Genomic DNA, 17,836 nt, shown 5'->3' with positions numbered 1-17,836 from the left:
ACAAAGCTCAACAGGAAGTGTCTACAGTTCTGCTTCTTTCAGAGGCACAGCCCTGGTTGCACTGCGGAGGCCTTTCTTATTTCATGGACAAGCCAGCTATTTTATGCCTTTCCCCAACCCCTCTCCTCCTCAGGGTCCTGCTAAAGATCAGGCAGGAGAGGGCCTCAGGGGTCCTAATAGCCCCCGCTTGGCCCCACCAGCACTGGCTCACCACCCTCGTCGAGCTTTCAGTGGCCACGCCGATCACTGAGCCTTTGTTCCCAGACCTGATCACCCAGGAATGTGGCATGTGGCGACACCCCAATCTCAAGTGGCTGCACTTCACAGCATGGAAGCTCCGTGGCTGAACCCCACGGAGTTAGCATGTTCGCAGCAAGTTAGGGAGGTCCTCCTCGGTAGTAGGAAAGCCTCTACCAGGGCTACTTATCTAGCAAAGCGGAAACGATTTTCAATTTGGGCAGCTCAGAAGGGTAGTCAACCCACGATGGTATCGATTCTGTCAATCTTGGACTATTTACTGCACCTTAAGCAACAGGGCCTCTCCAGCTCATCACTTAAAGTCCACTTGGCTGCCATGTCTGCATTCCATCCCGGAGAATCCGGTCGCTCAGTGTTCACTAACCCCTTGGTTGTGTGGTTCCTGAAAGCGCTGGACAGTCTGTACCCACTGACACACTCACCGGTGGCCCAGTGGGACCTCAACCTCGTCCTCTCAAGGCTGATGGGACCTCCGTTTGAGCCTCTAGCAACCTGCTGTCTCCTTTATCTGTCCTGGAAGGTGGCCTTTCTCATAGTCATTACTTCGGCCTGCAGAGTATCTGAGCTCAAAGCACTTACATTGGAACCACCTATACGACTTTCTTTAAAGATAAGGCGCATCTCCGCCCTCATCCAGCTCTTCTACCGAAGGTCATCTCTCATTTCCACACAAACTTGGACATTTTTCTCCTGATTTTCTTTCGAAATCCGCCCGCTGCTAGCAGGGAGCAGAGGCTGCACTCGTTAGATGTCAGGAGGGCCTTAGCCTTCTACACTGAATGGACCAAAACATTCAGGAAGAGGACCCAGCTATTCGAGATGTGTTGCTCATGGACTATAAAATGGATACAGATTCTATGTCCATTCCAAGACCCACCCGTCTGCCCCTCTGTCGGAGCCAACCGGCAAGAAGGAACTGAAGAGGAGGAGGGTCAGCAGAGCCCTCTATGGAGGCACGACTCCAGAGGGTCCAGGGGGCTCCACAGCCGACCCTACGGGTACTTCTCACAGCTTTTTTCCTACACTCTATAAATAGCTGCAGAAGCAGCCGCTCATCCTGTTCCTTAGTGTGATTTGGTGATGTGCCCCAGACATCAGCTAATACCCCATCTTGTGCTTTGTTGGTTAGGACAATGATCCATAACCATTCCAGATCATTTTCTTCCAAGTTGTCAGTGACTGGGAAACAAGTCAGACACTCTACTGAACATGTGCGCATGGCCATGTTCTGTACTTTATAACCGAGCCAGATTTTCATAGCAACAGGAAAAAGACTTCTCTTTCCCCAGCCCAATCACCCTGCCACATTTCAATTCCGGACTCCAAAGCATGGAGGCATTAGAGGTCTTCAGAGAAATGGTCAGAAAAATGGATTACCCTGGAAAATAACTACCTGTCTTAATGCTAACCTTGTTCTCGGAAATGGCTCAACTCGTTTTTGCTGAAACTTTACAAAAAAATTCAATTCAAGGCAGAGACTGAGCATGGAGATTTCATCCCCGGCAGACACAGTTTGGGAGAGTTATAAGCGATTGAGAATGGGGTTCTCATGAGAAGTGTTTGGCAACCCTAATCTTCTTCTTTGCATTGCAGTAGTGGGGTCACTGCCCGAACCCATGTTAACGAGCTCATTTCACAGCAAGCTCCTCCCCCTGCTCCTGCCAGGGCTTTCCCGGCATCCTGGCTACTGCATCATCACCGCCTGGCAGAGGGTCCCACCCCTGCCATGTAACCAATGCAAGGGGCCTCTCTGGCCAGCCTGAGCCTTTGGCTGGCAGCATCGTCTGAGTCAAGTTGCACCAACCTGTCAGAGCCTCCAATCCAGCAGCTGGGGGTGGTGGGTAAATATTGTCCTAGCTGCGTCCCAGCCCCAGCCAGAGACCTGAGACGACCCTTGTTTACCCCGGATCAAAGGCGACGCTCCCGCTCCAGAGTCTCTCTCAGGGCAGAGCAGGCTGGTCTCAGCACAGAGCGTGGCAGAGAGGGAGGAAGAAGGACCTGGAGGGGTGTGACGTGTGTCTGTCCCCTCGCGTCTGCCCGTCTGTCCGCACCCCAGGAATGGGGACCTCAGTGACCCCGGCCTGCCTGCTCCTCCTCCTGCACCTCACAGCTGGGACGTCTGCAGAGCCGTAAGCCCTGTCCGTGTCTGTCTGTCTGTGTCTGTGGTGGTCGGCGCGGGATGGCTGGAAGCGGCCTAGGGCACCGGCGAGGGGACTGCTTGATCAGAAACACACGGGACAGTTACGTTCTCCCCGGGAGCTCAGTCCCTGGTGCTGGGTACTCCTGGTCCTCCCCTCCCAGACGCAGGGGTGTGGCTCTGTAGTAAAGGCCGTGGCTTGGGACACAGGAGATCTGGGGCAGTGCCCAGCTTTGCTACAAAAGTCCTGTGCGCCCTGGGCCAGACACTGACCGTCTCTGAGCCTCGGCTGCCCTGTGAACCAGGGGCTAAGAATCCTCTGTGGCCGACGGCTCCCGTCAGCCTGGAACCTCCTCAGCCACGGCCTGTCTCTGGCTCCGTGTCTGGACGCCCCAGCGCGGTGAGGCCCAGTCTGGGCTGGGCTCCAGACACCATTGAAATAGAATAAAATTATAGAGCAACGAAGTGCGTTAAACAAACGACTCAGCCAGAACCAGGGAGTGGCTGGAAAGTGCAAAAGCCAATAAATGGGTCCCGCGCGAGCAGGCGAAGGCCCCGGGGTGCAGACTGGGCTGGGGCTGGGGTTTCTCTCAGCCGGTTACCATCTGCAAAGGGCTCAGGGGCTCAGAACAGCCACAGACTAACCAGCTTCCCCGGGCCAGGCACAGGGGTCTCTGCTCACTCTCAGCGCCCCAGCTGTCCCCTCTGGGCAGACCGAGCAAGATCCACAGGAGGCAGGCTGGGGCTGGGGCTGGGGCTGGGGCGGGGGGAGGAGTAGGGGGTCTTCTCCTGTCCCTGCCCTGTGGCGAGGGAGAAGAATCAGCCTCCAGCACCTTCGACCCAGCTGTGTCCCCGGCAGGAGGGACACTCAGAAATCGGAGTCACCCCTGACACTGTGGGCTGTCCCCTCCCATCCCTTCCCCCCGTGCTTCCCTCCCCAGGCACTATGTGGTGGTGAGCCCAGCTGAGCTCTACCACCCGCACACGGGGACGGTGTCAGTTCATCTCAGCGCCCTCAACGAGACCGTCCGGGTGAGCGTGCGGCTGGAGAGGGGGAATGGGACCAGCGCCATCACCCTGCTGGAGACAGAGGTCCAGGGGCCCCGTCTCCACGAGCACGTGCGCTTCCAGGTGAGCCGCCCGCAGCCGCCAGCACGGCCCGGGGCACTGCCATGGGCACGGCGCCCTTCAGCGCTGGGTCTGCAGCCCCAGCCCAGCCGCAGGCCGGGCACAGGAGGGCTGAGGGGACTGGCCGTGCGCAGGGAGCTGCTCACTCACTGGGCAGCTGCAGCCGCAGCCCTCGAGAGCGGCCCTCAGCAATGAGAGCAGGAGGGAGCCGGGACGGGACGGGTGCAGGGACAGAGGGTGCCTTGGCTTCCAGCTCCATCGAGCGCCCCTTGTCCATGCTCCCTCCCATTCACAGTCCCCTGGGCGGGGGGGTTCCTGTGTCTGGGGGGGTTGGGACGGTGACTTGCAAACACCACTGCCCCCCCCCCTCCACACGATAGCGGGTCTGCCCCACAACCAGCCCGTTCCAGCCGCTCTGCCCTTCCTAGGGTTTCCCGTGTGCAGGTCCCAGCCCCGTCCGGGGGGAAGCAGGAAGTCGCAGAGCTGCACGTCTCCATCCGGGGAGATTCCCTGCAATTCTCTGAGCAGAAGAAAGTGCTGGTGCGGGCGCTGGAGCCCGGGACCTTTGTGCAGACAGACAAGGCCGTCTACAAGCCGGGACAGACAGGTGAGAGGGCAGGAGCTGCTGGAGGGGTTTTGAGGGGCCCAGGCCCTTGGGATGGATTCCCGGGCTCTGGGGACAGGACGGGGCCCAGCAGTGGGTACGGAACTCTCACTACGAGGTCCTCAGCTGCACCCGGCCCCAGGGGGAGGAAGATCCAAAGGCTGAGTCTGTTTGGGGCCTTTATGGACTGACGTGGGGGTCTCAGCCCGTCCTTGGTGACGGCACAGCCGCTGCAGGGGCATTGATCGGCCTCCTCTGGCAGCCTCAGCAGGGAGACCAGGGCTGGCTGGGCCCGGGAGGCTGAGCTCCCCTCCAGCTGCCCAGGGCAGGGCCGCGGCACGTTGGCAGAGGGTAGCCAGGGGAAGCTTGGGCCGCGCTGCCCAGCCTGGGCCATTCTGTGGGTTTGCTGAGGCTGCAGAGCCCAGGGCGTCCGGCTGGCTGCGTCCCCAGCTGGGAATTCACTCGGGCAAACGCAGCCGGGGCTGATCCCTGCCTCTGCGTCTGCTCCTTTGCAGTGAAGTTTCGAATCGTCCATTTGGACAAAGACTTCGTTCCCAGCAGCAGGAAGGTGAGCGCAGGGGCGGGGCTGGGGGCAGGTAACAGGCCCTGGGGCAGTGAACTCGGTCGGTCTGTCTACCCTGGAGGCTACATGTCCAGTGTGAAATCGGACGGTCTCTTTTTGGGGGTTTCCCCCATCCAGCCCATGCTGTTGTCTGGTGTCAAACGGGGGCTGCCATTTGGAAGAGCGCGTTGCTCTGCCCCCACCAGCGTGAACTCACACTCACCGTGTGTGCAAGGCCACACCACATGGACTCCTCACAGACTCTCCAAATGGACAGACGGACTCGCCATTCCTGGAAGTACCAGACAGTCTGGTGTCTGGGAGTGCCTCAGTGGCCACCCTGGTCTACGCGGCTGCCGTGGGCGAGTCTCCCGGGCGGGCTGGCAGCCTGGCGATAGCAGGGCTTGCACTAGCTAAAAGAGCCGGGTGCACGTCTGGCTCGGCTGTAGCTGGGGCTGAGCCTTGGGTTCGCAGCCTGGTGCCCTGGGCAGTGGCCTCACTTGTCTGCAGTCTCGTTACTGCACAGGGGGTTGATTGCACCTTCGCTGACCTGGCAGCGGGCGCTGGGCACCCACTGGGCCTGGCTCGAATGCAGTCTGTGCGTGTCTGTGGGTGCAAGGCCCCGCCCCGGGATGACCGTCATTAGCACCTTCAGCCTGGCACTGCCGGGCCTCTGAGTGAGGGTGGCAGAGGCAGGCCCACTGGGGACACCCAGATTTACAGCTCCCCCTGCCCCCTGGCACGGCCACTGGCTGCAGCACAGCCCCGGCCCTCAGACTGCGCATTGGCGAGACACCAGCAGCTCGGCCCTGCTCCTCCACGGACAGACCCGCACCCACCGCCTGTATCCACCATCGCAGGGAGGGGCGAGAGCTGCAGCTTCACGGTCCCAGCGTGGGCAGGGCTGTGGGCTCTCCGTCATCTCCCTGCTCTCGGTCACCCCCGCTGCTGCCCGTACGATCCCCCACGGCCCCACACTCACCCGGCCTGGGCAGGTCACAGGCAGACGCCTGGGCACTGTGGGGTGTTTCCTGCCCCTCTAACCGAGCCCTCTCCTGTCTGTTTGCTTTGCAGCTGCCCCTGGTGACCCTGCAGGTCAGTCTGTCCCAATCCAGCCTCCTCCTCTTCCTGTCTGGCTCCTTCGAGGGCATCGGGGGTGTTCAGTGGGGGGAGCCCAGAGGAGGCTGGGCTGTGACCACAGTGTCTGGCAAATCCAGCCCTAGCCCCCTGGGCCCTGCTGTGTGGTGCAAAGGGTCCCAGAGCCCAGGGCATTGCTGGGCTGGGTCACATGGGGCAGGGAGGGGACATTTGTGCCATCGGGTTACACCCTCCCCACCCCGAGTTTGCAGTCTGGGGCTGTCTGTCCGGGGGGCAGGAGGCTTGGGCCAGGCTGGGATCCCTGCCTGAGTCGCTCGCCCCGAATGTTCCCAGTCTCCTAAGTCTGGGTCAGGTCAGGGGAACTCAGCGGGGAGCACCCTGGGAACCCCGGATGGGGAAATGGGGGGGAGGGAGGGTCTCTGGCAGCTGCAGGGGCAGAGGGGAAGGGTGGAGGTTTGGGGAGGCTGCACGGGGGAGGGGACAGGGAACATTACCCCAGAGGGCTAGAGCTGAGATGGGAATGGTCCCTACGGCCTGTTCCCTGGGCTGTGTCCAGGCTGATGAGGTGCCTGTGGGAGATTGTCCCTCCCCAGAGGTGATGCCCTCAGGTCAGGGCTGAGGGGCGCTGGCAGGGGCACCATGTGGGGAACTTGCCCAGCGGCTGCCCGGCGGTACCTGCTCCAGGGATAAAGAGAAGGATTTGAGCCACTGGCTGTTGATCCAGCCCCCGTCAGCAGCAGGAGGCGCACTCGGGGGCTGACGGGAGGAGCCGTCTGTGGGGGGCAGAGGCTGAGCAGGGCGTGTCCGTGTACCAGGATCCCAGCGGGAACCGCATCGCCCAGTGGCGAGGTGTGACTCCACAGCAGGGCATCGTGGAGCTGTCCCTGCCGCTGTCTGCAGAGCCGGCCCTGGGGACGTACGTGATCAACATGAAAAGGACGAGACACTCGTTCAGCGTGGAGGAGTATGGTGCGCAGCGGGGCTCGGGGCAGGAGGGGATTCATGAGTCTGCTTGGGGCGATGTGTCCGTGGAGCCCTGTCAGAACATCCCTGGGAGCTCAGAGCCCTGGGACTGTCCCAGCCGGCCCCGAACTCTCCCGGGCCTCAGCCACCCCTTGCCCACTGCTCCCAGCACAGGGCACTGGAGGGGGAATTCAGTCTCCCTGCCCCCCCGCCCCCCGTCCCTGCCCCACTGCAGTGACTTCAGCCTTTTTTCATTTGCGGGCCCCTTGGGAAATTCCCTGCGGAGGTGCAGGCTCCTCTGGAAACCCATTGCCGGTGGGAATAGTTGATTGTGTCCAGTCAGTTTTCGGTCTGAGTCTTCGACGGAAAACGCACTGAACAGAATTCAACGAGCGATGCTGCGCGCTCGGCCGGGCATCGGAGGCAGCGCAGAGGGCACTGAGCTGAGCTGAGCTGCCGGCTGCTCTGGTCCGACAGCCCTGCCGGGGTCGGCTGAGGTGGGTGTGAGCAGGGAAAGGGAGGCACGGCTAGAAACGCACGGCGCCTGGACCCTGGGGGAGGCCTCAGATCAGCACCGCTGGGTCCCAACGCGTAGTCGCCGCCTGCCTGCAACCCCCGCGCCTCCTGGGGGCCAGACACCCTCCCCCGAACTGCACCTGTTTGGCAGACACCCTCCCCCGAACTCACCAACTGCCCCTTCTCCCCAGACACTCTCCCCTGAGCCCCTCAACTGTCCCCTGTTCCTGAGGTGCTGGGCTCTCTCAGCTCCCCCCTCCCCCCGTTCATGGTTTTAGCTGGTCCCTCTCCCCCCTCCCCTTCCCAAAAGTTCCTTTGGCTCCTGAGGGGAGGGGGGAGAGCTCTGCCTGCTCCTTCAGCAGCTGATTGGCTGCTCTTCCCGCAGGAGGCGGGGCAGTGGGGAAGGCAGCCAATCAGCACTTGCAGGCGGGGCTGGAGGCCGGTTAAAGGCCGGACCGTCCCACGTCTCCCCGGAGGGCCGGGCCGGGCGGAGCCGGGCACTGGCCGAGGTGGGGATGCTGTTCCCCACAGCCCTGGCCCTGCCCAGCGCCCGTCACCGGGGCCACGGGGCGCCGAGGAGCTGAGTCTGGGCGTGGTGAGGAGGGACTAGCCCCGCCCCCAGGCCGAGCAGGGGTGTCCGGGTGGGGTCAGCTGCTTGTTCCCTGGACCATCCACGGCCTGGGGGCTGCCCTGCCCTCCCGCCCCTCTGCCCCATGGCCCCTGCCCAGCGCAGGCCCAGCCGTTCCCTGGGCACCGAGCAGCCACGTCCTGCCCCAGGGGCTGATGGGAAGCAAAGGCCATGTGATCGCCGGGTGCTGCCGGCCTCCAGGCCATTGTTAGTCGTCGCCATGGCAACCACTTGGGCAGGGGCCACGAGATGCTGCAGGGGTGAGGAGATGCCCCAAAGCTGCCAGCTATCCTGAGAGTCACAACAAGACTCCCTAGCCGGGGCTGTGGGTCCATCTCACCCTGTCCCTCTCTGCCCCCCAGTGCTGCCCAAATTCGAAGTGACCGTCGAGCTGCCCCCCGTGGTGACGGTGCTGGATGAGAGGATCTCTCTGCGGGTGTGCGGCCGGTGAGTGTGAACCTAGCCCTGCCAGCCAGTGAAGGGGGCCTGGCACCACCCTGGGCCTGAGCCTGCCCCTGCCTGCCACGTGCTCAGCCCTGGGGCTCACACTCCCACCCAAACCACCAACACCCCACATGGGAGCCCCCTGTGAGCATCGGCCCCCCTCACCTCCCACTTACCCTGTCCCTCCCCTCTGCTAAACAGATATGCCTATGGGAAGCCCGTCCTGGGGAGAGTCCAGGCCAGCCTGTGTTGGCAACATCACTCCTGGTTGCATATATGCATAGGGCTCATTGGCCAGGTGAGTGCGCCTGGGCAGGGCGGGCGTACGTGGCATGCTGCTGGATGCCAAAGGGGGGCGCTGGGACTTGCTGTGATGATGCTGTACATTCCTCTGGTATATTTTGTGCTCCCAGGGTTTCAAAGCATTTTGCAGAGTGGGGGCCTGATCCGGCTCTCACTGTCAATGGGGTAAATCAGGAGTGACCCCAGTGATGACTGTGGAGAGACACTGGTGTAAAAGTGGCGTCAGTGGAGGTGAATCAGGCCCTGGAACCCTAGGGGTTCCTCAGCTGGGGTGGGGACTGGGGGCAGCTGTCCAGCAGTGCACAGCAGCAACTCTTCAGGATGGGGAGAAGATTAAAGGATCCCACGAACCTGCTGTGATGTGTCCCGTGTGCACAGCAGGTTGCAGGGCTGCACCCAGAGGGTCAGGCTTCTGTAGCAGATATGGACTGGCTACAGAGCTCCCACGGTGTAGAGATACAGCAGAGATGTGGTCACCATAAGACCCTTTGGTGGCCTGCCAGGAATGGCTGTTGTGAGGTTAAATATATTACACATCTTACCACGTAAGGGATGAACTGTATAATACGTTTTAACAATCCTTTCCGTCTCCCCTTTCAGTTCTACGTTCCCACCATTCACAGTATTTACACTAAAAACAACGAGAGTTTTGTGGCACTTTAAAGACTAACAAATTTAATTTTAGCAGGCATAAACTTTTGTGAGGCTCAGCTCACTTCATCAGATGCAGAGGTAGAAATGAGAAACATAGGAGCGTCATATACATATACAAGTGCATAGAGAACAATGGGGGAGGTGGATGAAAGCCGGGTACTTGAGGTCTAATGACATCATTGAGTAGGAGGTGAGAATGGGTGAGCAAAGCAATTTACCTCTTGTAATGAAAGAGCCATTCCAAGTCTCTGTTTAAACCCAGTTTGAATGTGTCAAGTTTGCCGATCATTTCTAACTCAGCAGTTTCTCTTTGAAGTCTGTTTTTGTAGTTTTTTTTGGAGAAGTACAGCAACTTTCAGGTCAGTGACAGTGTGCCCAGGGAGATTAAAGTGTTCTCCCAGTGGTTTATGGTGTGGTAATTGGTGTGTTGGTTATCGATGTTTATCAGTGTAGGCTGCATGCGTGTGCCCCTGTGTAGATGCTGTCCCAGCTCTGTGCAGGAAACTGAGATGGCTCTCACGATCAAATGAGTCGACATGACCACGGATTAGCTGAGCAACAAAGGCACCCAGGCCAGGTTTATTGCATGCGGCACAATGAGAAGTGACTTACAGAGTATTTCTGGGTCAGTTTCACATTGGCGGCGTTACAATGGTCTCAGCCCAACGGCGGGACTTTCTGTTATCCCCTAGACCGGACGTCGGTATTCCCTCTGACACCCTCTTTTATACACTGTTACATACATTTTCATTCTGCCTCCTTTCACGTAGGTAGTTGCCACCCTCCTGACGTAGTCTAATACCACCTTTTTCCGTTGATTGGCCGATTTGGGCACCGCCACTCCATGTATCATTTTTACCCATAAGTGTCATTTCAGAGAGTTAGTATCTTGGTACATCTTATACCTACTACATATTTTAGTAATATTTTGGCAGTCTTACAACCTTGCAGAATCAGCACTTTCCTATGCCAGTTTCAGTTAACTTGAGTGACCCCTTATACTTCTGTTCACTTCGCTTTTTCCATTTAGGCCTTAGCCTGTTTTACAGGCCTTAAGCTCTCACTTCTTACTACATATGGATGTTATTTTTTATGTCTGATTTCTGTCCATTTATCCTTTTGCATAGTGATAGTCCAGTTTGGCAGAGGGGCATTGCTGGCACATGATGGCATATATAACATTAGTGGATGTACAGGTGAATGAGCCCCTTATGGTGTGATTGATGTGGTTAGGACCAGTGATGTTGTCATTAGAGTCGATGTGTGGGCAGAGCTGACAGCGGGGTTTGTTGCAGGGATAGGCTCCTGGGTTGGATTTTTTGCTGGTGAGAATTTGCTTCAGGTTGGGGGCTGTCTGTAAGCCAGGATGGGTCTGCCACCCAGTGCCTGAGCGAGAGACGGATCATCTGCTAGGATAGATTGTAGATCCTTAATGATGTGTTGGAGAGATTTCAGCTGGGGGCTGTAGGTGATGACCGATGAGGTTCTGTTGTTTTCTTTGTTGGGTCTGTCCTGTAGTAGGTAACTTCTGGGTACCTGTCTGGCTCTGTCAATTTGTTTCTTCACTTCTCCAGGTGGGTGTTGTATTTTTAGGAATGTTTCATAGAGATCCTGTAGGTGTTTGTCTCTGTCTGAGGGATCAGAGTGTTACCCAAACAACAAATATCACAGGATCTTATTAGGGGATAAGGCAACAAGCCGCATTTATTGTGAACACAGAAACTTCTGTAGATAGTATCAAAGAAAAGAAAAGTATCAACACTGTAATAACATTAATATTGTGCTTCACTTAGAGAAATAGCATTAATAGTAATGTAAACACTAGGAAAACAGTATTAACATTATATCAATACTACAAATTACAGAGACACGTTTCAATTGATGCTTTCATTCACACTCACACAGACTGACAGGCATACACAGACAGGGAGACAGACAAACATACACAGGAATCTTCCAGATGTCATAGTTACCAGCCTCTTGGTGCTCATGACAGTCACTGGCCAGGTGACTAGAGCATGAGGATGAAGAGCAAGGTTCTGCCGATGCGCACCGGTACTCCTGGCTGATGTGATGTTGTAGACCCGAACCTCCAGCCTTCATTTTTCTGTCCCATTTTATAGGGAAGAGACCCCATGTCAGTCTATGGGTTTTGCATTGTCATGCTGCAACTGCATTCTTGGTGTGATCCTTAATCACCCACATTGTTGCAAGCCTGATCAGATTTTGTCCTTTGAAATGTGCTGGCTCCAAAGTTATCAGGGTGGGCTCCTCTTCGGCCAGTTGATCATCTTTGCTTCTTTCTTCTTCCCTCAAGCGTTTTAGGTGAGGCTGGTATTTTCTTCATGTCTGTTTCGATCTCCCTTACTCAGACCAATTGTTCAATCACTCTTTTTGTCTACACCCAACTCAATTGCTCAGCCATTCACACTTCAATCACTCAGGGCCAACTCCTAGCTGAAGAACTTACATATTATTTTTAGAGCAAACCTTATTTCATTTTTGACAGTGTCTTTCACAATTAGATAGATACATTACATTGCACAGTGTGGCTTGAAGGAAAATAATCATTTGCTTGACCACAGTTACTCCATTTTAGTTGTTTTTAGTGTTCTGCTTTCTGTTGAAATCACCCACCTCCTCCTCTTTTTTTGTTTACGGTGCTTATCTCTGCCAAGGTCAGAGAGAGAGATTAACAGGAGAATTGAGGAGTCAGCTTTAAGTAGTTTTTGCTTTCTTTTTAGTCTTGTGAAATAGACCAAACAATTTTGATAGATAAGTTGAAATCTTCTGCCCTTATCTTTTATGTTATGCATATTTTATAATTAGAAGATGTAGAAAGTGTAAAGTCAGTAGCAATAATAATAATTTGAGTGTACCAATAAGCATTAAGAATTTATGCATATGTAATTTCTTTGTTTGCGTTTGTATAAATATGCAAGAGAGCATGCCTTCGGGGTCTCACACTGACCACTTGCTGGGAAGTATCTGACCTCTGCAGAAATAAAACTTGGAGACTGCCCAACTACCTGCTTGGATCTCTTTTCTATCTGGTGCAGGGCAAACGAACCTCATGTGGAATCTTTTTCCAACAGGCTTTTGTACTTAGAATAGGATTTTTACAAATATATTGGAAGCAGGTAAAATTAACAGATAAACTGGCCAGTGGACATAGTACAGACATTTACAAATAATCTTAAAATTATACAAAGTACAGACAGACTTGAATTAACATTTAAAAGGGTAGAACAGTAAGAGTCAGTTTGAGGTTTTAGCTTTTGATTCAGACTGATGTGCCTTTTGGTAGGAAGGGGAGGAGGTGTTTGTGGCTCTGTTCTTGCATATATTTCAAAAACAAGATTTTGGCCAACAGGAGCAAATCCGGTTGTATCTTTAGGCTTGGCTGTAGACAATGGATCATGTAATGTGTCCAGGGTGAAAGCTGGAGGCATGAAGATACATATTGCAGTCAGTTAGTTTTCAGTATAGGGTGGTATTAATGTGACCATCCTTTATTTGTATTGGAGTGTCCAGGAAGTGGATTTCTTGTGTGGGCTGGTCCAGGCTGAGGTTGCGAGTGGGATGGAAATTATTAAAATCCCAGTGAAAATCTTCGAGGGACTCTTTCCCAGGGGTCCAGATGATGAAAATGTCATCAATGTAGCGTAGATAAAGAAGAGGTGTCAGGGGGCAAGTTTTGAGGAAGCGTTGTTCTAGGTCAGCCATAAAAATGTTGGCATACTGTGGGGCCATGCGGGTGCCCATAGCTGTGCCACTCACTTGGAGGTATAGATTGGCTCCAAATCTGAAGTAGTTGTGGGTCAGGACAAAGTCACAAAGTTCAGCTGTGAGGTGTGACATATGATCATCGGGGAAAGTGTTTTTGATGGCTTGAAGTCCATCTTTGTGTGGAATGTTGGTGTAGAGCTTCTACATCCATAGTGGATAGGATGGTGTTTTCTGGGAGATCATTGATGGGTTGTAGTTTCTCAGGAAGTCAGTGGTATCACGAAAATAGCTAGGAGTGCTGGTGGCATAGGGCCTGAGGAGAGAGTCCATATAGCCTGACAGTCCTGCTGTGAGAGTGCCAATGCCTGAGATGATGGGGTGTCCAGGATTCCCAGGTTTGTGGATCTTGGGTAGCAGATAGAATAACCCTGGTCGGGGCGCAGGGGGTGTGTGTGTGTAGATTTGTTCCTGTGTTTCTTTAGGGAGTTTATTAAGTAGATGTTGTAGTTTCTTTTGGTATTCTTCAGTGGGATCGGACGGTAGTGGCTTGTAGAATGTGGTGTTGCAGAGTTGTTTGGCAGCCTCCTGTTCATAATCCAATCTATTCATGATGACAACGGTGCCTCTGTCACATTATCTCAAAGTTCAGTACAGATCAGTCTATTAAGTGGCTCTGAATTGAACTGGTTTCTAATTACACAACCCAAGTGCATAACCATTTGTTCCTTGGGCTGTCCATCAGCCGCAATGACTGGCTGTGGTTGGTTTGGAATCGCTGAGTCATCTTCTGGTTCTGCATCTGCCAGCTGTAGAGTTGTACTATTGACTATTCTTTGTGAGGAACCAGCGGTGGATATGAATTGTTTCTGTTCGCTCTCCTCTGTCAGTCTCAGTCACATGTCATCTGGGCACCAAATTCCTTTTCTTTCTAACAGCTGGAGTTGTCCATCCTTTTTCTCCACCCAGTTTGACAAGACATGGTCACTAGGTTCTATACTCAGAAGTTCTCTGACTGAATGACTTCGGTTATAAAAGTGTTTGTAAGCTCTTTTTGCCTCTTTATCCGATTTGGTTCTCTCTTCAAGTCTGGCCACTTTGGAGAAAGGTTCTCTTCCAACATCACTACAGTAGTTGTGAGTTGCCATCCCACCAGGAATTGTGCTGGGCCATACCCAGGAGCTGCTGTTGGTGTTGACCTGTAGGTCAGAGGAGCAAAGAATGGATTTTCCTGCTGTAGGATTTTCTTGGCTTTCCATAGAGATCTCTCAATCTCTCCGTGTGTGTGTGGGTAATGTGATCGTGTGTGTGTGTGGGTAATGTGTGCTGGGAATATGATCGTACTTTGTCTGAAGTAACTTAAATTCTGCTGTAGTGAATTTTGTCCCATTCTCCATCACTAGTTGTGCTGGAATACCAAAGTGGGCAAAAGTGCACTTCAGTTTCCCGAGAACACTGCAAGATGTCTCTCAAGTACATTATTTCTATTTCTCTGGAAAAATAGTCCCTGATGACCAGACAATGATGTCGTCTGAATCTGCCTGAATCTCCAGCTGGTCTCTTCCAAGCTCCGTTAGGTAGAGGTGTTTGTAGACTGTATGGGTCAGCGTCGCCTCTCAAGGTTGTTTCTACTGGATCTCTTTCTAAAGCCCAATATCACCAAATTCCCTGTTGAGCTCTTCAGTGCCCTGCCACTGCCAGGAATGGCTGTTGTGACCTTAAGTATGTTACACATGGTGGCACCTAGAGGCTGATCTGTTTAATGCAGTTTACCATTCCGTTGCAACGGCACAGGAAATGTAGGGAAGCAGATTTATTTGGCGTATGCAATCCCAGCCAAGCCACAGCGTTCTTATCATCGATGTTCAAGGCATGAAGACCTCCAGGAAGCTGAGTCATTTTGCAGTTCTCAGCAATCTGTGTTATGGTTTGTGGCCACCCACATTGACGTACTGGACTGTCTAAAACGCCACCGAAATTCCACTGCAGCACCAGTTCCATGTCTGGTATGAAACCGGTTCAGCAGGCTCCATTGCCTTGGTGGTAAATCAAACCTGGGTTGACACTGAATGGGGTCCGAGTCACAATAATTATTTGTTACCTTCTCTGAGGACCATGAAGCGCACCACGTGTCCTCTACCGTAAATCCCTCACCTGGTAAACTTATCCACAATGGGCGCCGTGAGGGCAGACAACCATGCGGTCACAAGTGGAGTGCCCCAGGATCGGTCCTGGGGCCGGTTTTGTTCAACATTTTCATCAATGATCTGGAGGATGGGGTAAATTGCACCCTCAGCAAGTTTGCAGATGACACTAAGCTAGGGAGAGTGGTAGATACCCTGGAAGGTAGGGATAGGATACAGAAGGACCTAAACAAACTGGAGGATTGGGCCAAAATAAATCTGATGAAGTTCAACAAGGACAAGTGCAGAGTCCTGCACTTAGGATGGAAGAATCCCATGCACAGCTACGGACTGGGGATCGACGGGCTAGGCATCAGTTCTGCAGAAAAGGACCTGGGGGTAACAGTGGATAAGAAGCTGGATATGAGTCAGCAGTGTGCCCTAGTTGCCAAGAAGGCTAACCGCATATTGGGCTGCATTAGTAGGAGTATTGCCAGCAGATTGCGGGAAATGATTATTCCCCCCTATTCCGCATTGGTGAAGCTGCGTTTGAAGTATTGTGTCCAGTTTTGGGCCCCCCACTACAAAAAGGATGTGGAGAAGTAGGAGAGAGCCCAACGGAGGGCAACAAAAATGATTAGGGGGCTGGAGCATAAGACTTATGAGGAGAGGCTGAGGGAACTAGGCTTGTTTAGTCTGCAGAAGAGAAGAATGAGGGGAGGATTTGATAGCAGCCTTCAACTACCTGAAGGGGGGTTCCAGGGAGGATGGGGCTAGACTGTTCTCAGTGGTGGCAGATGACAGAACAAGGAGCAACGGTCTCAAGTTGCAGTGGAGGAGGTCTAGGATGGACATTAGGAAAAAGGTTTTCCCTAGGAGGATGGTGAAGCACTGGAATGGGTTACCTAGGGAGGTGGTGGAATCTCCATCCTTAGAGGTTTTAAAGCTGCAGCTTGACAAAACCCTGGCTGGGATTATTTAGCTGGGGTTAGTCCTGCTTTGAGCAGGGGTTGGACTAGATACCTCCTGAGGTCCCTTCCAACTCTATGATTCTAAGATTCTATGGATCAAACAAGTCTTGAATTGATGGTAGATGTGGCCTATCACTCAATTGTGTCATGAGCTTTGCAGGGTTAACACCATATTGGCTGGAAAGCACGGCGGGATCTGTGCTGAAAGAGAACTCAGCGAAGACAAGGCTGGTGTGGAGAAGCTAAATGAATTCTCTGCATCAGTCTTCACTGCAGCGCCTGTGTCCGATGTTCCCACACCTGAGCCATTCTTTCTAGACCTTGGGTGTCTTACGATACTTTGCTGCAGTAGCTGCCACCTGAGCCGCTCACAAACAGCCTCCAGCATGTGGGTCACACCCTGAGTGTCTGTGTGTAACTGCAGCCTGCCAGCCACCCGTGGGTTATACTCCAGCTCTCACCAGCCTTGGTTATGTTGCAGGGTGACCCCCATCCACCCCCGGTCCTAGATTTCCCCCCAGAAATGTGTGTCTTGTACTGCCCAGCTCTCTCCTGGATGATACAAGTTATATTCAGTCTGTTATTCCTTGGAGAGAACAACTGGACAACCCAAATGGAGTTTTCCAGGCATTTCAGTTGAAACACACTGGATGAGATAAAACAATCAAACAAGGTTATTAACTACAAAAAGAGAGATTTAAATGAGAACAAGTATTGAGGCATAAAAGTCAGAAATGTTACAAGAAAAATAAAGACAAGACATTTACTAACAGCTAACGTCACAAACTATAGCAGATCCAAGCAAAGTTTCTCACCACATGCTTTCAGCAGTCTGACTGCCCGAGTCCGCTAGGTCAGCACCCCTTCTCCCAGAGTACAACAAATGCTTAAATGCAAATGTAGCAGAGCACCCCTTCTTTTGTTTAGGACAGACCTATTTGCTAATCTGGCCAGCACTGTTGGTTTGGAACAAGTGTTCGTAACATTAAACAGGGTAATCTTACAATTGAACATACAATGCTGTCACACTTATTTTGTCAGGATGATACCGACCAGCAAATTATAAGTTTTCAGATGACACCTTACAAGACTTGCCTTGTACTAAAGTTATTACAGTGGTGTGTAGGGTGTGAACACAGCAGTACATTCTGTCCCAGAGGTTTGGAGAAAATGGATAAATTAAAAAGTAATAAGTCACTGAGACCAGATGGTATTAGCTGTTAGCAATGTCTATTAGCCAGGATTACCCAGCATGGGCAGAGAGCAAAGCCATGCTCTGAAGTGTCCTTAGCCTCCAGGCCTGCTTCCTCTGCTGGTGGCCGCCCCGCCCTGCCCCTCTGCTTCTCCGTCCTTTTATCCTCCCAGCTGCGTCGAGGCTGCCAACCAGCAATGGCCGGCCTGGCAGTGCCTGTGCAGCCCTTCGGTTGCTGGGCCAGCGCGGGCACATACAGCTCCTGAGACTGGGCAACCAAACGGCAGGTGAAAGTCCATGTTGGTACCTACAAAGCAATGCACATTGGAAAACGTAATCCCGGCCGTACCTACAACATGGCGGGTCTAAATTAGCCGTTACGCTCGGGACAGAGATCTTGGCCTCACTGTGGGCAGTTCTCTGAACACATCCGCTCAGTGCGCGGCAGCGTCAATGTAGCGAACAGAACGCTGGGCACCACGAGGAAAGGGATAGATACTGAGACAGTAAATGTCACTCGGCTGGGATG

The 17,836-nt window shown here is 53.6% G+C and overlaps 1 protein-coding gene across 1 annotated transcript in view; it reads left to right on the top strand.

Annotated features, from left to right (window-relative positions):
* Positions 1 to 2,244: 2,244 nt before the first annotated feature.
* Positions 2,245 to 17,836, top strand: part of LOC137149372 (alpha-2-macroglobulin-like protein 1) — a 37,838-nt gene continuing 22,246 nt past the window's right edge. The window contains exons 1-8 of the mRNA XM_067542872.1: positions 2,245 to 2,387; positions 3,337 to 3,526; positions 3,968 to 4,130; positions 4,643 to 4,695; positions 5,764 to 5,784; positions 6,603 to 6,756; positions 8,257 to 8,341; positions 8,540 to 8,636. Coding sequence (XP_067398973.1) covers positions 2,317 to 2,387; positions 3,337 to 3,526; positions 3,968 to 4,130; positions 4,643 to 4,695; positions 5,764 to 5,784; positions 6,603 to 6,756; positions 8,257 to 8,341; positions 8,540 to 8,636 — 834 coding nt within the window. The 5' untranslated portion in view covers positions 2,245 to 2,316. The remainder of the gene's footprint in view (positions 2,388 to 3,336; positions 3,527 to 3,967; positions 4,131 to 4,642; positions 4,696 to 5,763; positions 5,785 to 6,602; positions 6,757 to 8,256; positions 8,342 to 8,539; positions 8,637 to 17,836) is intronic.

This window comes from Emydura macquarii, unplaced genomic scaffold (genome assembly GCF_026122565.2).
Source record: "Emydura macquarii macquarii isolate MOO-44397 ecotype Brisbane River unplaced genomic scaffold, CSIRO-AGI_Emac_v2 contig_737, whole genome shotgun sequence".
Lineage (NCBI taxonomy): Eukaryota > Metazoa > Chordata > Testudines > Chelidae > Emydura > Emydura macquarii.
Note: the sequence above shows the minus strand (reverse complement) of the source record. Positions and strands in the feature narration are given on the sequence as shown.